General features: G+C 36.6%; 1 protein-coding gene across 2 annotated transcripts; it reads right to left on the reverse strand.

The window, feature by feature from the left end:
- SLC35A1 (solute carrier family 35 member A1) lies at nt 1-24456 on the reverse strand. 2 transcript variants are annotated; one of them, XM_041759616.1, is made up of 8 exons: nt 23147-23927; nt 22399-22576; nt 9512-9671; nt 9183-9335; nt 6211-6277; nt 3962-4138; nt 3378-3512; nt 1-1374 (listed from the first exon to the last, which is right to left on the reverse strand). In XM_041759616.1, exons 1-8 carry the CDS (start codon nt 23289-23291, stop codon nt 1247-1249), a joined length of 1143 nt encoding a protein of 380 aa, XP_041615550.1. In that variant the 5' UTR covers nt 23292-23927; the 3' UTR covers nt 1-1246. The 2 variants fall into 2 exon arrangements, with proteins under 2 accessions (XP_041615550.1, XP_041615556.1); XM_041759622.1 differs by lacking the exon at nt 23147-23927 and adding an exon at nt 24177-24456 and having other exon boundaries at nt 333-1374.
- Nucleotides 24457-25002: the final 546 nt, after the last annotated feature.

Genomic DNA, 25002 nt, shown 5'->3' on the forward strand with positions numbered 1-25002 from the left:
TCATCCATGTTAAGTAAGTTAGCTTCCAGATTACTAATTTTTACTTAAAGTATCATTAATATTTCCTTAGCACAAACCAGCCATGGAATAAAATGTGCAATTCCTAAATCCTTCACATTTGGAGAGATGTTCCCCTTCCCAGATCTGTGGTAGCCTCCTCAGGATTTGAATCTTGAGTGAAATCATACAGGGACAGTAATGGGTAGAGTCTGGTCTTTCCAACAGCAGCTCCCTAAAAAGAGCCCTACTACTGCCCTGACTGTAATCCTTATAAACTTTTTTCTTTCTTTTTTTTTTTTTTTTTGCTTAGGGCTAGCCAAGACTTGGTTTTTATGCAACCAAAGAACCCTAAAATTCTAACATAGAAAAAATGAAAAATTTGGTATTTTGAGTTTTTTACATTTTGCATTATCTTACTGGTTATAATCAATACAAAAAGTGATCATAGATTTCATATAAATAAATTAAGTTTATTGCTGAATTTTCCCATTAACATTATAGAAAAATTTTTTAAAAACACTGAAATTTCACAAATTATTGACAGCCCAATAGTTTTAAACATACTTTATAAAAAAAAGTACAAAAGTGACATTAGAAATATTTTTTGAAGAAAAGTAGATCATCTAACTGCAAAGAAACATGAATCCAGACAATGAATGGCACAAATACAGCACTTACAGGAGTACTCATTCACCACCTAGAAGTCATTGTCTGCATTATGAAATAGATTCAGTTTGAGAAGTTAGACATTCAGTTTGTTTCTGAACTAGCCTATCTTGGTTTTGCCTCTCTTTTGTAAGAAAAGAGCTAGGTCTTTACTGCTGCTGGGATGAAATACTGTACATCAACTGGAGAACAAGGAGGGGTCATCCTTCTCCCCTGGTACCTGAACAAGAAAACAGTTCGTACAGAAATGGCTTTGGCACTTTAACCCTTAACCTAGTCCCAAACCTTGTTATTTGAATATTGTATCCTCACATGATTTTTTTTAACACCATATCCTCTCCATTCTTTTTATATACATTATATATATATACAGTAATAAAATTCTTTCATTCTTAAAACAGGTTGACCCAAAACAGGTCACATTAAATCTTTGTAGCAATTCACTCAGATAGCTTTCTTCTTAATTCTTATAACACAGTTAACATATTGTTTTTGTTTAAGCTACCTTCTGGGATTGACTTAAGGCTCTAGTTTAATCCAAACAGCTTAGTCTTGGTAGGAATCTCTTTTGAGGTTGAAATCATACACCACCAACTCTCTCTTTTGAAGCTATTTCTCCTTGTTGGATGGATGTAGTGTCTTGTCTGGGTAATCCATACAGATATATAGAAACACATACAAGAAGAGTGCCCAGAGCAAAGGTGAGTGCTGAAAAGAAAAAAATAAGTTTAATTTGTATTTGTGTCCTTAAAACTATATCATAATAATTTTAAATTTTGAAATCTTTTATTATGGGTTTATACCATTAGATCATATGGAAAATAAATCTAAGTGTTCTATTTTTATGATAGTAAAGTTTAGAAAGATAATCAATTCTAGCTCCCCAGCGCCCCTCCCCACCAACAAAAAGTACAGTCAAGGGAATGACTATACACTTTCCAAGAACACAAGTATGCCTGTCCTGGGCCACTGACAAAGAATATACTAACTTCCCTATATGCTAATTTAAAGAAAAGCAGTGGAATGTGGCTCTTTCATGGCACTAGAAACCTGCAGAAATTTAGAGTAAAAGGTAGTTGAGCAAAATTTCTGAGTTAGATGACCAATGACTCAAACCAGTGAAAATTTCTGAATAGGAAATGAAGTGGTGATTTACTAAGTACAATTCCATTTTCTGCTAGCTTTTTTTTTCTTTAATCTCAATCCTGAAAATTAGGATATTAATTATAGCTTGTCCAAACTTGACAAACAGGCATTTTATACATAAACACTTATGTCAAAGTCTACGTCAAAAGTGTATATTCTGTTCAAAACTGAACCATATTCTATATGGAATACAACAGCACAATCTTACCAGCTCTAAAAATGGCACACAGAGAAATGACATCAAGCTATGATTTTAGTTCACTCCTAACTAGCTTTGCCTTCAAAAAAAGGAAGTTAAATCTAAGTAGAAAACTGGAAGATTTCTAAGATGTTCTCATTCATTTCCATGACCATCAGCAAGAACACTGACCAAAAGCATTTTTCACTGTTCCTAAGTATCCCTTAGGATCAAAGGCAAAAGGATTTGTTAAGGAAGGATCAGAACTACAATTAAAATTTCACCCAAATCAGGTAAGAAATACATCTAAAACAGGAACTATATACACTGATACTAAAATGGTAAGTGGCTGGCCGCCTACAAAATACATAACTGTGTGCCAGGCATTATTCTAAGCATTTCACCAAAACAACCCTAGCAGATGGGTGATATGGTCAGTCCCATTTTACAGATGCAGAAACTAAGACACAGGTTAAGTAACTTCCCTCCCCACCCCAAAGCTGCACAACTAATAAATGATACAGGCAGAACTTAAAACCATACTATAAAATGGTTTTGTAAGATTTCTACAAGCTTGGTGTTCCTCTATTTGCATTTATAACAAGAGTCCGTTTTAAAATCAAATGTAAATATAGGCCAGGTCTCTTACTTAATGTCAGTATTTAACAGATTGTGGTATAATTGATCAGTAAAGAAAATTATTATTACAGCACCCTGAAATGTTAAGTCAAAATCACTACTTAAATAATTCAGAAGCCAACTTAATGCTGGGTGTGGGCTAAGGAAATATATATTAGAAGGACTCGCATTGTGAGGGTGCCAGAATGTCATCTATGGTAATGAATTTTATATTAATTACGTATTAAGTGAAACAAAGATATCTTTAATTTAGATTTGGATTGTTGCTTCAAAACCAATTTATACCCAAGTCTAAAAATTAGGAAGGTACAAACTCGGGGAGATGAGTTTTCTGTTCTTCCTTCATCATAGAAAGCTTTATAAATTTAATTGCATTGCTGAAAGGAATCATCCCCTAACGTCCTTGTATTCATTTTCTTGCATACCTAATCAACACTATGTTCACCTGGACATAAGAAGTATTCAAGTTGTTTTGTATCTCAACCCTGGGGAGCAGGGAGGTCCTGACTCCAAAAAAGGTTCCTCCGTAGCCCTCTCACTCTCAGTAGACCCAGTACCCCTCAGCATAAGCTCTAGGATGACTGCAAACACCTTAGTACTGCTAACCCGTATCTCATACAACTATAAACTATAACAAAACAATCTGAGTAAGCACAATGATCAACTGCCATATTTAATAACATGAAATGAATCAAGAAGTGGGAAACTCTTCTGTGTTAAAAACTTAAAAATACAAACTAAGACATACTTATCTGTAACCCAAACAGCATCACTGAAGCGAAGGTAGAAAGGACAATGGCTGCTGCCGCAGAAAAACCCTTCATGATGTTGTCTGTGTACTTGACCACAACGGAAGTGTAGAGTCCTCCAACACTTGCAAGAACTTGTATACACAAGGAGATAAAATCTTAACACTCAAATAATGGAACATTCTATGACGGCAAAGCAATTTTCACCCCTAGAGATGCCACACTAATTTACCTAGGAAAATACTATTTTCCTTACAAGTAGCCATCTGAGAGAGTTTGTACTAAAATCGAGTAATAGTTCCTACAAAACAACATTGTTTTTTCACATGCCCAGAGGGCTATGTGGTCTACTACTAAATTGTACACATTATTGCTAACACATTAGATACTTTTGATTGTGAAGGCAAAATTGCTTTGGGATAGCTATGCCACAAAAGTCAGTCAATAAAACCAAAATTACATTTTCAAACTGGTGTTCAAAGTATCAGAGGAACAATTTCAAAATGTTATAAAGGCTTAAAACACAACTTAAAAAAAAAAAGAAAAAAGATCTAGCCAGAACTTTTAATTCCTAGATACTTACAGATGACAAACCAGACATAATATGTGTAACCATAGAAAAATCCTTTTTCATTAATTTCAGCTCCATCTGACAAGTAGACGCCAACTAATGTCACAACAATCCCTGAGAGATACATTTGAATGTTTCTCACCCAAAGGGAAGTATCTGAACTCTTTAAAACTTTTTCAAAATACACTCCTGGAAAAAAAATTAGATATGCAAATATGAGAGATACTATTAAAAATTAATTTAAAATGCCTTTCATTTAGAACAAGAACAGAGGTATGACAATGTAAGGTATATAATTCAGGGAACAAACACATTTTACATCAAATGCACATTTATTACGTTGGTTGTGACACGTGGCATCTTAGATATTACCAACATGTATTTTTATAAAGCATAAAGATTAATAACTAAAAAGGAACTTTATAACCCATATTTAACAGAAGACTCAAATTATTAAGAACAGTTTCTGCCTTTATTATAGCAGTCAGATAGATCATAGAAGCTCTCTGTTAATGCCAATAATAGACTTGCTTTGGTCGGCTAGAAAACTATACTATTAGAGTCAATTATCTTAATCATATCCCTGAAAAAAAAATCATATCCCTGTAATATCTGCCTAGTAATGAAAACTCCCAGCTTTGCAAAATAACCTATATAATCACCACTTGGGATTTTTTACAGAGTAACAACTAAAATAAAATTTAAATAGAACTTGCTGAGTGAAGCCATTTTCCTTTAAAGCAAGGTTCAACAAGCCAAGTTCATACACAATGTCAGAAGGACCATGAACTCCCTCACAGATAATACATTTTGTGTATACATGTATTTTTCTTGGGGTTGAGGGTCCATAGTTTTTTTCAGATATTCCGAAAGAGCAAATGATTCCTTATTACATACACCCAAAATCACATACCACTGCTAAAAGTTTTATACTTAAAAATGTATATATGTATTCATCAAAGATTTTCATTATAAACACCATGTTAATTACAGACTTAGAAACTGCCACTCAAACACTAATCAACTAAAAATTCTAATGAAAAACAAGATTGTTTTCGGTGAATGTGTGTTAGAAAGAGCCAGAGAAAGGGAACAAATATAATGGCTATTCCTATTCCCATTTTTTAATATTCTAGCTGAGAAAACCACTTAACAATTAGGTGCTCAGTTAATCCAAGCATAAAGGGATATTAAACCACCCACCATTTCCGAAATTGTGTATTGAAAGGTTGAACTAAATAAAATGTTGGACACAAACATTTAATTGTTCAATGGTACTAACGTCTAATAGCGTATTATTTTTTGGGTAATTCAATTTTTGTTTCTAATTTGCTTGTTCCTAAGAATAAAAATTTAGCATGATGCTATCATTAAATATATCCTAAATTTAGATTGTTTTCCTCTTACCAAACATCTTTTCTACAAGCAATATTTCACTTCCATATCCCACCTACTTTCTTAGTCAAAAGTAAAAAGAATCCTAACTTTTGAAAAGGCACAAATAAAGATAAATAATAACATAGCTATAACAAATACACTCTTTACTAAAAAGAACTTTCAGGTTCTCTGTTGGAACTATTTCTAAAACACATGTTGCACTAACATCCATACTTTGTCTCTTCTTGATTAAGTGGAGGATTTCTTGTCCCTACACATGAATCTAGACTTTCATGTTTTTTTGATGTTAGTGATTTTGGTTCTCCTCCCTCCCTTTTTGGCTGGTGCTTCTATGTATTAACTTTTCTGAGGTACTCTCCACCCTGCCCTCCTTTTCTCCCTATTCCAGAATTCCTAATCTGTTAAAGCAGAGGAAGAACTTGAGGTTAAGAGGGAAAAAACAGATGCTGAGCTGGTAACTGAACACCTAAAGCAGTAGAATCATACCTGAAGATAGTGCCATTTCCAGGAAAATGGAGATACTTGAGCTTTCTAACTGCTAATAACTTCCTCCATTTTCAGAAGTCTTTGTTCATTTACTTTTTGGTCCTTAGTCCAATCCTTAGCTGGACTGATGGTAAGCATGATGTAAGAACATGATGTAAGTATGTTCTCAGATAACAGCAAGTATGAATGAGGTCTGAACTGAATTCAACACTGCCACACATTTACTGAAAAAACAGCTGGCACAAAACAGTAAGTTGGAGGATAAGCCTTACTGGGAATAAAATTGTTACGATGAAATAAGATGAACTAGATCCCTATGTAGAGTTTAATCTTTTTTAAAATTTTTAACAGAATAAAACAATGCATTTATTATTTACCTGCAAATCCTGAGCACAATACAGCAACAGCTATAGCGCCAAACCCTAACAATGGATTCTGTTCCACCTGCAATAATGTTTTAAAAGTGATTAGTGACAAAATTCATCCAAGAGAGCAAATGACTATAAAAATCTGTATTACAATTCTCTTGAAAGTATATGCCACATGAGACCCCGCTATCCTCTAGAGAAAGACAGAAACAAAAGGCCATCCCAGAAATCTCTGAAAAAGCACTGAAGTTATAAAATGTATCACTCAAATTGTAGCCGTGGTGTATGTTTATGTTTACCAGAACATGCGTGCCCATTTCCTAAGAACAGGCAACCTAGCACAGTATTTTGCATAGTCAGCTTGCCTCTTAATTTTAACTTCTGCCACCACCCTAACTCAGGCCCTGATAGTGTAACAGTTTAACTCATTTATTCCCTAACACCTGCAGGATGAGGTAATGACTTTTAAGCTTTCCTACTTTACTGAATCTTTATCAAATATTAATACCTTACTTACTATGTACTCATTTACTAAATGAATAAAAATGAGGATGATACATAGTTCTGGTTCTTAAATAGAGGAGATAGATGAGGATAGAGGATACTGGAGACTACAGGATAGAGGAGACTGACAGGTATATATAATCCTAATTCTGTGCTAAAAGATGCATGTAAATGTGCCATAATCTACTGTTTCAACTTTATTTCCTTTTTCTTACCTAAACTAATCCTCAAAGAGCTTTCATCAGTCTTTCTTCAGAGACAAATACTATCTCAATAGTAAGAGTTGAGACATATGACTATACTATGACAATAACATACCTTATTCAAAATAAAGAGCCTGATAGTATAAGTGATTGTAGCTGTTATTACTACTATTGATTACCTAGCAAAAGGCTAGAACACATGACTTTACTTAAAAAGTTTAATGGGGGTGTCTGGGTGGCTCAGTCAGTTAAGCATCCAACTCTTGATTTAGGCTCAGGTCATGATTTCAAGGTGGTGAGATCAAGCCCGCTGTCTGGCTCCGAGCTGGGCATGGAGCCTGCTTAAGATTCTTTCTCCCTCTGGTCTCCCCACCACTCTGCCCTCCCACACATTCTGCATTTTGGTTTAGGAAAAGCTCACGCACATAACACATTTGTGATAAACTGTGAAACGTTTTGTGTATAATCAGTTATGGAATGGCTATTCTCCCCCCACCTCCTCTGAAAACTTACAGACTTATAGGCTAATTTAACAAGTCTCTAGTATTCAGAACAAAGGAGGTAATTCACAAGTTACACCCCACACTGCTTGTCAACATCTAGAAGATAGTGGGAAGTTTTAAGACTACTGAAGGACAAGAATCAATTAATGCATCTATAAGAAATATAAGGAAGTACTGTGTGACAAGCAGCAGGGAGCAAGAAATCTTTAGAAATGTATTATGAAAGAAACAACAAGGTTGTCTCAATGGGGAGGAAAAAGATTTGGATGGTGGTGGTGTGACTGTCCTCAAACATACAAAGGATCATCATATATAGTGAATTGGGATTTGCGTTAGTCTAACAAGAACAAAGAACAATGAGGGGCAGTTACCAGAAGCTGCACTTTGCTTAAAATATGAAAGAACTTTATAGAGTGGTCCAAAAGTAGGAAAGCTACCATATACTCTGCGTTAGATTACTGAGCTTTTCACATACATTACCTATATGAGGTGGACCTAGCATGCTTTCTAATGGTGTGAAGTCTTAAAGTTCATATTTCACTTCTGTTTGCCTTACTTCCCAATAAATTATATCTATGAGAGTCTACAACTGAATTAAATGTGCAGTACATATTTGGTCACTGTCTTGAAATACCACCAAGAATATATTAAATATGTGAAGACAATAAATATTCATCTAAACCTCATTTTCTGGCAGGTGAGGGGGGAATCCTCCACCTAGTTTTTGGCTAGAAACTACCTAAAAAATGACTGACTTCCTACTTGGCACAAGCTCTCCATACATCCTCAGCCACCTTATATTTATAGGAGAACTGTGGTCTTTTATTTCCTAAGAGGTAAAGAGTCTTCAGTTGTTGAGGGAAATTCCTGAACTACAGTTCTATTTCCTAATTCTCTTTGTAAAAATAATCTATAAAGTATGTTACACTTTATTTTTTTTTAAAGATTTTATTTATTTATTCATGAGAAACAGAGAGAGAGAGAGAGGCAGAGACACAGGCAGAGGGAGAAGCAGACTCCATGCAGGGAGCCCAATGTGGGACTCGATCCCGGGACTGGATCCCGGGACTCCAGGATCACACCATGCGCCGAAGGCTGGCATTAAACCGCTAAGCCACCCAGGGATCCCGTATGTTACACTTTTAAAAAAAAAAAATCAGGTATGTACCTTAACACTGAACTCTTAAACTGAAAATTATAAAGGCACTTTTGGCCCTATTTTAATTATTGATTATCAGTAAAAACACTACTATTCTATAATCCCTATCACTGACAGTGGGAGTATGTACAAAAAGATTTTAAAAAACTGGGAGTTGAAGGAAAACATGACAATTAGATGGAGAAAACCTTGCTTAGGGTTCTTGAGAAAATGTCTAAAAGGCCTGTGAGTTCTGAACATACAAACTGGAAACTGATAAAATTATACCACAGGTTAGCTGTTAGTGTGTAACTATGGACAAGTTACTTCAGTTGTCTGAACTTCAATTTTGTCCTCCATAAAACGAAGGGGGTTGATTACATTAATGGTATTTTCCATCTCTAATATATTTTAGTCATATTCCCACCCAGAAAAACTAAAGGAGGGGATTCCAATCAGTTATATTATCTGTATCCGAAGGGAGTAAAAAAAATTAAAAATGCCTATCTGTAGGGCAAAGATTCCTTTCTCAGTCAAAGAAATGTAATCATACTACATTCATCAATATGACTGTCTAAAGTGTCATAAGACTTAAGGAAGTCTTCTATTTTAGGTATGGTATTTGTTTCTTACCACAACTTTTGTAGCTTGGGCTGGCTTCCACTGTACAAGTATGACTCCACCACACAGCATAAAAACTGAAATCCACTGTAATTTGCTGAGTGTCCGGTTTAACATTAAAACAGTACATAAAGCAGTGCAGGGAATCTTCAATTGATAGGTCACCTAGAAACAAAACAATGAATTAATGAACTCCTAACAATAGTCCTGACACAAATATTTGATATTAACAGAACTATGGAGAAAAAATATAATGTGATAAAGGGTTAATAAAAATCTTTTCACCCTAAAAACTTGTTTTTAAGATCCTATATTTTTTGTTGTTATTCACCTCCACTTACCTGGTATACTGCTGCATCCAGATTGCTAAGAGCTAGGAAAGCCATATTGTTCTGAACAGCATACACTAATGATGGTACACTTAACTTCATCAGTTCCTTGGGGCTCCCCAAGACATTTTCTTTTAAAGATGCCTTGAATCTACCCAGACTACCAGCTTCTCTTTGAAAACAAAAGGGAGAGAAAGAGGTGAGAAAATTAAAGAGCATCTTTTTCTTTTTCTTTTTTTTTAAGATTTTATTTCTAAATAAACTCTGCACCCAACATGCAGCTCAACTCCCAACCCCTAGATCAAGAGTCGTGTGCTTTACCAACTAAGCCAGCCAGGTGCCTCTATATAGTGTCCTTTTGATAAGATTCCTTCACACAGAATAGCTGTAAGGTGTTAGGTCTATTGATGTAATTTAGCATATTTATTTTGTTTTTATAATTTCAACTAATTTTAGATTAAAAGAAATATAACTGTGTAAAAGAAAAACAATTACAAGGTTTTTTTGAGAAAATATGACAATGAGGCTTACCATCATCAACCTCTGGTCAAAGCTCCAGGAGTTTTTAAGTATATTAAATAATGACATAATAGGAAACCAGAATTGCTGATATTACCTATAAAAATTTAATCCCTCCCATTTTAACTGCCATTACATCAAGCTCACCCTCATTATTCTAATTAGATTGCTTATCTATTTTTAAAGGTTTTGTTTTTTTAATTACTATAGGTTTAAATTACAAACAAGAAAAAAGCTTTGATAATTATGGAAGTTACTTGGGATAGGGATTGAGCAATTCAGGTCAATATTCTTTGTAAATTAGTTCAGTGCTTATGAAATCTAGTACACGATAAATCAAAGCATACTCTTATAAAACTGCAGTACATATCTATAAGCTTGCAGGAAATAATTTTACTAATACCAACTGCAAAAAATTTGCAAGAAATAATAATTTACTAATACCAATACTAAACTGTATTTGTAATGTACATAAAGTTTGCTGCTTGATGCATACTGATGATACATGCTCTTAACTATTCTTATTTTTTCCTCAGGAGGAACTAGTTAATTCGGCTCATATTTGCCCTCTTGAAAATTTCCTGAAAATAAAAAAGTGTGTCTTATATTAAGCATCAACACCATACAAGGGTTTATATCAAAAGGGTCCTGCCTGCAGTTCACAAAATCCTTAAGAGGACAAGGCCATAATATTTCTGCAGGGAAACAGATCTGTTTCAACTCCAAGTTAATGACAGTCACACTAAGCCTCTATTATGTTTGCTTAACAGAATCAACAGTCATTAACTGAATTTTGTCATATATAAATACAGCAAAAATAAATACAGCAAAAATAATTACACGTGTTCTGAAGGGGAACAAAAAGTCAACAATGTCAAACTTATTACCTATACCTATCCACTGTAGAACTCTCCAGCCCCCAAGAAAATGCTTACGTGTGACAGGAAATTTGGCCTAGCATAGAAACAAGACATCCTTCTTAGTTACAGGTCTTCTTCAGGTGCCAAATTCAACATGCTCTACCCCACAATGGTAAATCTATATGCTGAAAAGTAATGCACATGGCTTGGTGGCAGGCTATAAACTCTATTCAGAAAAGGGAAAGAATATCAAAAAGATGACTACAAAGAAATTCTAGGTAGTAGAATTTTCCAGTACTAAAGATTGGCCCTTTAAACATTTGAGTCTTTTTTCAATTTTGAATGCCTAAGATGTCCTATATGCTTCCTCAACACCTCAAAACTCATTTTTTTCAGAGAATGTTTTCCCTCAATTATAGAATTGACAAACAAAACTAAAGAGAAACAAAATAAGAATGAAGAACCACAGGAGTACAGCTCAAAAGAGCTATCGTAACAGGATGATGTATTAGAAAACATACCGGAACATTTTCCTTAATGTCCTATTTCCCACTAGTAAGCACAAGATAGCAGAGTTATAAATCTTATAAAACTGAAGTACAGGACATTGCTTTCAGTGTACTGTTACTTTTAATGCCTTCTAAAATACTGACACATACTGCTCTATCTGCAGAGTGGTTCCCTAAAGAACTAAGAGATACCTGTTTGTACCCATCGCCCACATTCCACTGCCATGTTCATTGATTTCCTACATTGGATTCCCCAAGCTCGAGTATAGTGGCTATTATCCCTTCCCTAATCACTTGTTCTGGGCAATGCCAATTTACCTCTACCCCTTAGAGATACTCTAAGCCTTCAATAATATCAAATGAATTATCGCCTATCCAGAAAAGAGGTGGTCTCTTTATCACTGACCCTCTTTACCTTGTTGGAATATGGACTACATAAGTACCTCATTACTATTCCACCATGCCTGTATCAATATCAGAATTGCTGTGGTCCCTTTTCTCCCTGACACTTTTCTCCTTATCTCTTCTACTGCACTTTCAGCTTTCAACATAAAAGTAGTGCCTATGAGACATCACTCGTCAACCTGAGTACTCCTTTCCTTCGTTGTGACAAACCAGTAAATATAGTCTATCAGGAATGACCTTCAGATCTTTTTGGCTCTCCTGGCTATATCCTTTCTGTTGAATGCTTAGGAGCTACTTATTCACTGCCAGAAAGGTTTCAGTACTTTTTTCTGGTTCCTTTTCTAATGCAGATATTAGAGAAGCCAAGCTATATTAGAATGTTAACTACTGGAGAGTTCAGGTTTCACTGTAGTGCCTTATAATTATAGCAGGATTATATAATTATAATAAAATATTTTGAACTAAGTTACAAAGGCAGAGGATGCTAAAAAATAATTTAAAAAACAAAAGCTCAAGAATAGAAAAATATCAGTAAAATAAAGAGATTTAGGGGGCCTAAGAAAGAATATGTGGGAATCTTAGCACACAGTTTAAGGAAGTAAATGATTTTAGTATTAATCAAATTAAATCCTGTTTAACACATGTTAAGAATATAGCTCTTAAAGCTTATAATTAGCTTTACTCACTAAAGATAAAAAATAACAATATATCTTCTAGAAAACACTAGTTGTCATCTACTATTTTACTATTAAACAAAAATAATCAATTCTAAATATAATACAGCCTTGAATATACTATAAAAAGGAGCACATAAAAGCCAAAGGTGATTTTTTTCTTCCATTTTCCTGCCCTGTTGTTTTCTTAGAAATCAAATACTTTAAGTACCTTTTGTAAAAAACAAATGTATTAAACTCCATTGTATGTGACATTGCTAGATTTAAAGAGCATGTGTAATCCAAAAGCACAAATTTTTTCTTAGATATAGTCTCCCATTAAATTTCTTAATTGAACAATTTGTTTTGATTTTTATCACTGGAATAGAATGTGCAACCTTTTGTTATCTGAAGAAATTCTGAAACTCCTCATTGATTACAGAGATTCCACTGGTGCCTTCCCCCCTAAAAATTTCCTATCAACAGGCTGAAACCAATTTTTTCTGACCTATATTTATATTTGGTCAAAAAGTAGGCCTTGTTCTCCCAGCTCCTGATCTGATGAGAACTACTTGGAAGCATCATGTAAAGTACATGCCTTTTACATTCTATGACCCTAAACCCGTTACAACATGGGTACAAAGAGGTGTCAAAAAATGCAAACCCAGTGTTACAGATTTTATTAGAACAGTATTTCTAGTCTTCTAGAAGAGTGACTTTTGACAAACAGTAGCTTAGGAAGTTTGAATGGTTAAGTAAATGTTTAGATCTGATGTTACATGTAGTAATAAGTTATGAAAAAATATAAACCAAGTCTTAGCAATAAAAAATAAACAATATATATGTATATATAAACAAACCCAGCAGGAGAAACAAAACAGGACTAGATAATCTATAATGTAAGCCATTATTCTAGGAAATGCCAGAAAATAATTAAAATAATAATTTTTCTGGAATAAAATAATTTTCTCCAGTCTTATATAATGTATTTGGTTTATTACTAAACACACTCAAAATATAGTACATTTACACAACCTGCTAAGTTTACTTAGTCTTTATAGACTGGTGAAGAGCAAACAATAAAAAGTGACTTTGTTCTAAGACAATGTGAAAGTTTTGTAGTTTAATTTCTTCATTCCACAAGTGACAGATTTAAATAAAAACTGTCCGTTTTAACAGCTATGATAGCATTTAATAAAGCATACAGCTAACCAGTAATTTTCTTGTGACCTGGAGTAGTAACTAGTTTGAAAAACCAAAATATTTTAGACATTATACTGTTTTAAGTTTTAGAGTATAACTCAAAAATTGGTAATTCAAAGTTCTTTAAAAATCAATTTAATCACATAGAACTTTTGCAACTTTGAACTGTAATCTGTCCCCTCCTCCTAAAAACAGGATTTAGTAATTTCCTCTTCAATTTAAAAGTGATCTGATGTAATCATACATATGTACAACAGTGTAAGAAGATGGGTTGTTATGCCTTTGTTTAGACTGCAAACAACCCAAATGCCCATCAATAGAGGCTAGTATGTATAATACATCCAAATAATGGAACACCATGCAGCTCTTAAAAAGAATTAGATTTAGATTTCTATGTACGGACATGGAACAATCTCTAAAATAAAACATTTAAGCAGGAAAAACAAAGTAAAGTGGAGCATTAGCATATACCATCCATATATGCATAGTATGGGTAATTAAAACTCCACCAATCAGACCACGTAAACTTTAAATCTTACCTAAGCAGCCATCTATTAATTCTTCCCTGCATTCCTATTCTTGCAGTTCTAGCTTACTGAAATAAGTATAATTTCACATTCCAAAAATTACTATAAATTATAAGTAAAATCAACAAGAATGGGGAAACCTAAAATTACAAACAAACCAGAAAAACTTGTCAGGTTTTTTTTTTTTAATGAATAACAAAATTACACTGAAGGGGAAAAAAGAACTGACCCAACTATTCTTAAAAAAGTCTTCTTACTGTATGTTCTAAAATGAAAGGCAAAAAGAACTACATACAAATACTGTTTAGTGAGTAGGATTTTCACAGCTCTATGTTAGAAACTGAATCTACTCATGTACTCGAAAATCAAGCAAATAAGTAAATATCTTAAGGTTAACAGAACCTAGACACATCACCATTAGAGAAGGGAGCAACTATGGGAAGGGACGTTTTAAAGTAAACTGTGTATGAGATCAGAATTACAGATCTCAATATTACAACTCATGGTTATACACAGAGACATAGACATATGTATGCCCACATACACATACAGAAACATTAAAAAAAAAAAGGAGAAAGAAAGAAGAAAGAAAGGAAAGAAAGAAAGAAAGAAAGAAGAAAGAAAGAAAGAAGAAAGAGAAAGAGAAAGAAAGAAGAAAGGAAAGAAAGAGGAAGAAAGGAAGAAGAAAAGAAAGAAAAAAAAGAAAAGAAAAGAAAAAAGAAAAGAGAAACAGGAAAAAACTTGAAGATCCCACTGCCCTAATCTGGGATAATTTTAGCATCAAAATAAACAATGATAATGGATTCCAGCCCAATGAATCCATGAATCTATGCTGTGTGTATGAGAGAGAGACAGAAACAGAAAGGGAATGCTTCTTAGAGTAGGCCAACTAATAAATGTACAAGGAACAATGAAATTAAGAAATTACTATTTGGCAACATCAATGGGCAATAAATTTAGTGAGTGAAAATGATAGGAGAAACAGTATTTCCTTAGCCACGAAGTATCTCGCCACAAGATATTCATTAATTACAAAGATAAAATGGGTAACTCTATGTGGAGAAACTTAGCAGGCACTACCCTAATCAAATCAAAATTAAATTACCAGTGATGGGGAAATAGATATTACATGCCTGATGATACACTGCAGTGAGGACACACCATTTCTGTGATATTTCTGGCCACAAAAACAAAAAAATACAACTAAATTTAATCATAAGAAAGCTTTCAATAAACATAAATTGACATTCTATGAAATAAATGGACTATGCTCTTCAACAATGTCAAAGACATGCAAAAAAGAAATTTGGAAGAACTGTCCCAAATTAAAGGAAGCTAGAGATGTGACAACTGAATGTAATTATTCTACTATTTAAGGACACTAGGGCAATTGGCAAAATTATCTAAGATTTGTCAATTAAATAATAATATTGTGTCAATACTAGTATCTCAATTTTGGTATTTTATGATTAGGTAACAATGTCATTGTTTTTAGGAAATATGCACTAAAGAATCTAGGGACAAAGCAGCATCTTGTGTGACCTTCCTCTCAAATAGTTTGTAAAAAATGCACAAGTATATACAGAGAAAGAATATAAAATGTGCATGGTAAAATGTTGGCATTCAGAAATAAAAAAGAAAAATCAGAAAATAAAACAAAATCACTGAAATGTCTAACAATGCTACTACATTCTTATCTTTGTCTTAGCTAATCAAAACCTGCTCAATTATTTCACTGTTCTGAAAGACCCATAATTTGAAAATTAGAGATCAGGGAACTTGTCTTCTAATCCTCTCACTGCCAATCACTTTCTAGGTATCTTTGGCAAATAAATCTTCCCTCAACCTAAGATTTCTCATAATAGAAGATGAAATTATAGCTACAACTAAAATAGAAGGACAAGAATGGAATGAAAATTGGCTGTATCTACCTGCATGTTTCCCTCACTGAGGGGAGACAGGAAAGAATGTTTCCTTAACATCACTCTGGCAGCCCGCCACTCTCAATAGCAATAATCCTGATATCTGGATGCAGCAAATTTAATTGCTGCAATCTTAAAAGATATTTGGCACTTTACACAACACATTTTGACAGTGATTAACAGATTGTATTCCAGAGTGTAGTTTCTTGCTTTCTAAAGAAGTTAGGTATCAAAAAAAAAAAAGAAGAAGAAGAAGAAGTTAGGTATCTGCTCATTAGGTTTTCAAAAATTCCTTTTTTACGATAGTGCCAAAAAGCAGCATTATTCTTTGGTTTTCCTAAGGCGGTTTTAACTTACAACATTATATATTATAGAAGTAGTTTCCTCATTTAATGCCCAGTTTTCTTGGAGACCACACCAAGGTGTGTATTTCTCTGCCTTTTGTTCTCTTAACACAATCTGAAAGATGTTATATACTGTACTCCTCACCAAAGCAAGTCTACATTTCCTTCAGAAAGTTAAATACCTTAAACACATCACACAGAAAAATTTCAACTGAATTTCATTTATAATTTACTTTTTTTTACTATATATAAATAGGGCAAAGAAGATTTGAGATTAAAATTAAGCTATTGTCTTCCAGTGTTTCAGCAAGCCAGCTATACCCTTCAGACTACAAAGAGTTTTTACCATACTAATACTACTACCTATGCTTCAGGGGATGCAACCCCACTATTCCGACTCCAGGAAAGGGAAAAAGGAAGAGAAGGAACCAAAGAGAATGGAGTCTCTGCCATGTGATCTGGATTGCCAATATGAATTCTGTCCAAATAGGATTCCCTACATACAGAAACTCCCTACCACCTTAAATCCTGAGAGACTGGCCATTCATTTAAAACAAGAGTCTGGAACCAAATCCATTTGGTCAGATCACATTTATTAGACCAAGATTATATTAATTAGTCCCTTTCCAGTCTCAAGTTCTGACATGAGAAGAGTGACTAGACTGTAGACCTCCAAAGCTCACCAGGAACCATCCCTGGAGCTACAACTGCCTCTGCTTAAATTCTTAGGACCTAAATATTCTAATTTACCTAATTTGGGCACTTGGTTGAAGTTATGTTTACCTTAATCTGCTTAATTTAACTCCTAGGGAATTCTGAGACACTGCCTCAGACCAGACTGACTTGTTATTTTTTAAATAAGCTGACTCCCGTTTGTCTACATACTGCACATATTACTGTGTGTTCCTCTTCATGTAGGTTCTGTGGTTTCTGGTTATATTGTCCAGAAAATAGGAATCTTTAAGGTAAACAGAGTTAAAGGGCATTGAAAATGAGAATACTTCTATGAGATTGCTCTCTTCTACCAATCTTTTCTAATCCCATGAGATTATATAGTTTATGTGATAAGGACATCCATATTTATTTCTCTAGCCCAGACCTCTCTTCTGTGTTCCAAACTCATCAGTGCAATTGCCTATTTTCCACAGCCCACTTGGATATCTCAGTGGCACTAAAAACTCAATGTTGTACCTACCCAAAATGAAAGTACTGATATCCCCTTCCCTCAAATTTGCTTTTCTTCCTGTCTCAGAAAAAAATAACTGTACCCAGTTTTTTATAAGAAAAACGATTCTTAAGATCCCCCTTGCCTCATCTGCTGTAATTGATCCTCATTATTCATGGGTTCTGTGTGTACAAATCTGCCTATTTGCTAACATGTATCTGTAACCCCAAAATCAATACTCTCAGCACTTGTACAATCATAGGCAAACATGTACAGAGATGCCAAAAATTGGAATTGCCTAATATACACATTCCCAGTCGAGGTCGAAAAAAGACAATGCTCTGTCTTCTTGTTTCAGTTCTTACACCGTAAGCAAATGTAGCCTATTTAGTGCAATGTTTTCCCTATTTGGGAGCTTTTTGGTGGTGATTTTGCTCTCTAAAATGGCCCCCAAGCATAATGTCCAAGTCCAAGACAGCTGTAATGTGCCTTAAGGAGAAAAATACAAGTTAGATAAGATTTCTTTAGGCATGAGTTATAGAGCTATTGGCTGTGAGTTCAATGCTAATCAACATATATTAAATAAGGTGTCTTTAAAAAGAAACATGCATAAAACAAGGTTATATACTGATCAGTTGATGAAAATGTTGCAACCAGAGACTCACAGGAACTTAACACTGTTTTTGCCTTAGGAGCAGAGCAATATTCACTAATTCAGTGTCCATGGTAACTTCATAGAACATAACTACTGTGAATAATACAAATCGACTGTGTACCCAAACTCATCACCAACTCCTATAGATTCTCCTTCCAGAACGTAACTCAGATCCATTAGCTTCTATGCTGTCATAGTAGGCCATTATTTCTAGCCTAATAAGCTTCCTTATTTCCAACTCTTGGCACCCTTCTAATCCATTCTCCTCAAGATCAAAATGACTCTTAAAGCAAAATGGATTGTCCTGGTTAGTCCTTGATTTAAACCATTCAGTTATTTCTGAGGGCACTTTAGATAAAATCCAAAATTCTTCACATGGACTTACCTTGATACCCTGTAGACCTCTCCTGCTTCATCTTAGCACCACTGAGACATACTGATTTCCTGCCGTTATTCCCTAAGAGTCAAGAATTTTCCTGCTTCAGGGACTTCAAACACACTATTCTCTCTTCTTTCTCTGTGCTCTTATCCTACACAAGTTGTACTCAATGTTCAGGTCTAGTTTAAATGTAACTTTCTCAGAAAGCCTTCCAACCCAAATGGAGACCCTCTATTATACTTATTTGTAGCATCTTCTAGTTACCCTTCTTAACAGCATATATTACTTATTTGCTTAATATCTGGTTCTCCACTAGACTATAAGCTCCATGAGGACAGAACTACACTGTGCTTTAGTTTCATTATCAAAGGTCTCATCACATATTGCTAAAGAAGCAATCACAATATCCTTTGATTTCATTTTATAAGTATCAATCTGTGACTTCCTAGGTTGAAATCATTCTCCTTTATCTTTCACTTTTTTTTTTAACCATTCTAAGAAATGACCATTCTTAACACTCTAAGCAAATTCTTTGTTCCAAGAAATAAAATATTCTCTTGTTATGAATGACAGGTAGTTTCTATCAATGTGTTCTGAATAAGCACATGAAAATTTGCCAACGTATTCTCCATAAAAATTATATTCACTTTAAAATCCAATAGTTTCCAGGGGATCCCTGGATGGCTCAGCAGTTTGGCGCCTGCCTTTGGCCCAGGGCGTGGTCCTGGCATCCCGGGATCGAGTCCCACGTCGGGCTCCCTGCGTGAAGCCTGCTTCTCCCTCTGCCTGTGTCTCTGCCTCTCTCTCTCTCTGTCATAAATAAATAAAATCTTTAAAAAAATAAAATAAAATAATAAAATAAAATCCAATAGTTTTGGGACGCCTGAGTAGCTCCGTGGTTGAGTGTCTGCCTTTGGCACAGGATGTGATCCCGGAGTTCCAGGATGGAGTCCCACATCGGGCTCCCTGGGAGGAACCTGCTTCTCCCTCTGCCTATGTCTCTGCCTTCTTTCTGTGTCTCTCATGAATAAATAAAATCTTTAAAAATAATAATAAATAAAATAATAAAATCCAATAGTTTCAAATGCACTTAATTTCATGTTTTACGAATTCATTCCAAGTGCTTTTTCCACTTAGAAACTCTTATGTGCTTTAAATGAATCTTCTTCATCAAATTCTTGTTAGCCATATGATATCAAATGCCAGCTACCAAAATTATGTATGTCATAATTCTTTACTTTTTTTTGGTTGTCCCTAGTCTTGTATACTCTGCAGGTACAGGTTTATAAAAGAGCCTCTCTTGTGAGCCTTTACATTATGCTGGTGTCAGACACAGCAACTTATTATTGAGAATGATCATGTTCATCAAGTACAGTATTTGGTTTTCCATACTGTTATTATTTCAGCACCATTATCTGACTTGTCTGGTGAATTCTCAGAAATTATTTGGGTTTTTATTTTTATGTAATTTTCAAAAAAATTTCCACAAAACAAACTACAGCTGACCATACCCATAATATTGAATAACTGAAAAATAAGAAATACTACACACCAAGCATTGCAAGGCTGGAAAAACATCAAAATAAAGTCTATCCAAGTGGTTTCGCAGAATACAGCTCAATGGCTGAGCTACACCAAAGACCTCGCTGCTTTTTTTTACACATTGGTTTTTAAACATTCCCAACAGTTACAAAACAACTGAATGATTTGACCTTAGAGTTTAAAATGGCTGATGCCATGCCTGACAGTCCTATTTCATCCTTGAGTCACAATTTTTTCTCCCTGTGGAATTTGGGGAATAAAAAGGAGATGGGTTCCCTTCTCCCTCTTCTATCAATATCCCTATATTTGTCTTAAAAGAAGCCAAGCCTTAAGATTTTATTAACCTCTTAGGTTATATAGAAGTTGCTGTATAGTTTTTGTAATGGTAGTAGAGGTTTTTGCCTTTGGAACATTACCTTTTAAAGGTACAATAAGACCTCTCATTTATCTGACATTATCCAGAATGACGAATCCCCCAAGCAAAGCCAAATCTCCATAAAAATGAATCTTATTAAGAAACTGTGAAAGGTCTGAGATTTTACCCAACTTACAACCTAACAACTAAGCCCAAAAGATAAATTATTTTTTAAGATTATTTGAGAGACAGAGTACCCGAAAAATAGCACAAGCAGAGGAGACAGTTGGACAGAAAGGGGGAAGCGGACTCTGTTGAGCAGGGAGCCTTAGGAGCCTGAGATCATGACCTAAACTGAAGGCAGAAGCTTAACCAACTGAGCCACTCAGGTGCCTCTAAACTCCAATATATTAAAGCTTGCTACCACATGGCTTCAAGTTATTTGTGTTCTTTTCTCCCTCCCCAAGGCATTTTTATACTTTTTCACATAATATTTGTAATCATGCATGTGTTTACTGATTTTCTCTCTTCTTCTAAACCTAAGCTCCAAGCAAGGAGAAACTATATATGTTTCATTCATACTTGTATATTCAACACATTTTATAAAACTAACACAAAAATCAGTAAATATCTATTAAATGAAATTTAAAAGTATTTATATGCAATGTGTTTCTACCTAAAAGCTTACACACATGCTATTCCTCACTGGTGCTCCACTCTCACTAAATCACATCTTGAAATCTGTATGAATTATCACCTGCCACATGACCCAAAAGGGTTCACATCTCATAAATCTCCCAATGCAATTTCCTACCGGATTTTACTTAATTCTCACAACCCTATATTATTTTCTGCAATTAAAATATAAAGAAACTAAAGCTTAGAGAGATTAAAAGATATGTGCAAACTCATCTAAGTTTAAAATTAAGTCTGTGTCACTTCAAAGTCCCTATTCCTAAACCTCTCTCATATCACATGCATCCTTAGCTAAAATGATTCTCCTAAAAGGTCACTGATCCAAAGCCCAGTGTTGGCAGCCCAGGTGGCTCAGCAGTTTAGTGCCACCTTTCAGCCCAGGGCGTCATCCTGGAGACCAGGGATTGAGTCCAATGTCGGGCTCCCTGCATGGAGCCTGCTTCTGCCTCTGCCTCTCCCTCTCTCTGTGTCTCTCATGAATAAATAAATAAAATCTTCAAAAAAAAAAAAAAAAAGCCCAGTGTTGCCACATATTAATGTAAGTATAATATTGAGAAACCTCAGATGGTGTACAGGCAAAATAAGGCTATAGAACTTACCAAAAAAAAAATGTATACAGATTAGATGATGAAAAGTACTTAGGACAGTGCCCAGTACTTAACACACAAAACACTCAAGAAACATTAACTATTATTATCATTATATGCCTCTGAAACAGAAATCACTAATTTGTTTCTGTGAGGGTCAAATGGTAAAATAGTTCAGAGGCTGTAGGCCACACAATCTCTGCTACAACAAAAAGAGGCAGCAAGCTGGGTTTGGCCCACAAGTCATAATTTGCCAACCCCTGGTTTATAGCAACATTCTTCACTATAACCTCAGCACTATGAATATGTGGGGCTGGATGAGTCTCTGTCGAAGAGGGCTGTTTTGTGCATCGCAGAAAGTTCAGCAGCATCCTTAACCTCCACTCAGCAGATGCCAGTAGCATCACCCAAGTGGACACAACTAAAAAAAGATCTCCTGTGGAGCAAAACTGCCCCTGGTTGAGAAACACTGCTCTAGAGCAATCAAACTTATGAAGATGCAGCCAGAATTTTCTAATAAAAAAAATAACTAAGTGGAGAATTAACAATTACACACACTAACAAGTATTTATACTCACTTCGCTAAAATTCCCACACTTAGCAATAACTTTATAACTTCTGTGATACACACGGCTGTGGTTGAAAAGTAGAGTTCTTTGTCTGATGTCCTTGTGTATCTTAAAGCTATGGTATAAGCTGCAGCCACCAGGGTCATCACTGCCAAGCAGTAGAACTTGAATAATAAACTGACATTTTCTGGAAAATATGTGCAACAAAGATATTATTTAGTAGACAGCATTATGTTTATAAAAATTAATGTTATACCTCAAAATGCTTCCCAACTTCAAGCACAAGATACTTTTTAAAACCCAGGATATTTGACAATTTATTTCAAAACAATACTTTCCGAGTACATGAACACCAACATACATAGACAAAATACAGCTGGCTTTAAATATCAACCAGTTAAGCAAAGATTTTTGTCCCTGAAGGATGCCCCAACTGCAAGATTATGTGGCATACTGACGCTGGCCTGGGATATAATAAATTACATATTTAATATATCTCTATAATATAATGTTAGTATCACACATTTATAGTAGGCATATAAGACTTATGGCTAAGGCAGAACAAATATTTATCGGCAATAAGCCTAAATCTGTAAATTACTGCAACTATTTCAGATGATTTGAATAGTGTAATTTTGAAGCTTTGCTCATCATTAATCTTGCTGCCCCCATCCTATGTTAGTTACCGAAACAATTCTATTTTTTTCCCCCTTAATTCCTGTTTTGCTACAAAAAGACTCTTGAAGGTTGGACTTACTCGAAATGGGAGAATGCATAAGAGCGTGATACACAACTCCAGACAATGTCCCTGGCAGGGCTTTAATGATAATCGTGAGTTCCCCAACCAGGAAAATAACTTGGCACCCATGCAGGAAGATATCCTTTAAGTGTTTGTTTAACATTTACTCAGGGGTGAAGCCAAATATAGTCCGTAGAAGGGTGGAGAAGGAATCCGGGTGTCGCCCAACCTGTCCTAGCTACAGCTCTAAGGTCCAGAAATCCAACTCCGTCCCCAACTTACACACCCTACTCAGCGAAACAAAACTCAGCTTCGGGTGCATCAGACCCACTCTCACGAAATGGCAATTAGTCATCAAATATCAATACCGCAAACCCCGCACAACACGCTCCAGGGAAGGCGCCCTGTTAACCACTGCTTTCTCCATCTCGTTACGGTGTCGGCGCTGCTGTAATGCCCCAGTGATGCTTCCTGCGGCGGCTCCGGGGACCAGCCGCGGCGCGGGCTCCGCGCCCGGAGCGCGCCCTCGAGCCTCTGAGCATCCGTAGGGCAGAAGGCGCAGAAGAGACCGCAGCCGCGGACCCCGGCGGAGCCCGGCACCGTACTGCGCTGCCGCGGGGACGCGGGGCCCCTCGGGGTCCGCCGCAGCCCGGGCCTGTCAGAATTTGGTTCCCACCCGCTGCGAGCTCGTCGGGGCAGAGGCGGGTGGAGCCGCAAAGAGCCCCGCGCGGAGTCCGCCCTGGGGAAGCCAGCCGCAGCAGGAGGCTGCCCGCCCTGCGCTGCCCTGACAGGCGGCGGCGGCGGCGGCGGCGGCGGCGGCGGCGGCGGCGGCGGCGGCGGCGGCGGCGGCGGCGGCGGCGGCGGCGGCGGCGGCGGCGGCGGCGGCGGCGGCGCGCGGGCTCACACCGGCGAGCGGCTCCAAACAAACTCCGGACGCCGACGCCGACGCCGACGCCTGGCCCCGGAGCTCCGCGGGCGCGGACAGGCGCTGACGCTCGCGCGCCCCCGCCCCCGCGGGCTCCCCCGTCCCGGCGGCCCCCGGCCTCACCTCTTGGGGCAGCCATGGTTCCCCGACAGCCCCGCGCGGAACTGACGCACGCCCCCTCCGCGCGCCCTCCTCGGGACACCCGAGACCGCCTCCTGTGATCATAGAGACGAAAATCCCTCGGCCTAGAGCGCCCCGGCGGCCGACCGTCCGCCGACTTCCTGCCCAGTCTGACACCAAGATTAGGCTCAGCGCTCCGAGCTACCCCCGAGAATGGGAAGACCCGGATGGAGGAGAGTCCTTGCCGACAAGTGCGCGAAAGTCGAGTCCAAGGCGTCGCTCTGTAAACTAGATCTCCGGCCGGCTAAGGAAGCCGAGTCAAGGGAGCAGAGCGTTGCCTTCTGGGAATTGTAGTCCTCACCAAGGTAACCGGGTAGCAAATGCGACTGGAGGGGAAGTCTTAGGGATTGACGCCTGCCAAAGCTGTTCTAGAAACCCCCGGAATCCGTAAAGCAACAGAAACTACTTTTGACAACTTTTCCAACTCCACCTTGTTCATTACCTTGCATTTGTACCTCGTCCTTAATATGATTGATGTACTTTTCAGAAGTCCTGTGTCCTTATTGTCGGCATTGTCATTGATTATGTTGACTTGGCCAGGCATTCTAACTACATGATCCTCTCACAACGAAGGGGCTTCAAAACATATCAGACGTGTCAACAGGCATTTACTTCGACTGCTATAATCTTCACTCTCACTAGAGGATACTACTTAGCATAAGCGATGTTAGAAATAATTCACTGGCAGAATGAAAGCCTTTCCAGATAACGTGGATTGGTTAAAAATATAAAGGTTCCTCAGCCCTTCCAGGTACAGATACAAGATACC

The sequence above is a fragment of the Vulpes lagopus genome, chromosome 1 (genome assembly GCF_018345385.1).
Source record: "Vulpes lagopus strain Blue_001 chromosome 1, ASM1834538v1, whole genome shotgun sequence".
Taxonomy (NCBI): domain Eukaryota; kingdom Metazoa; phylum Chordata; class Mammalia; order Carnivora; family Canidae; genus Vulpes; species Vulpes lagopus.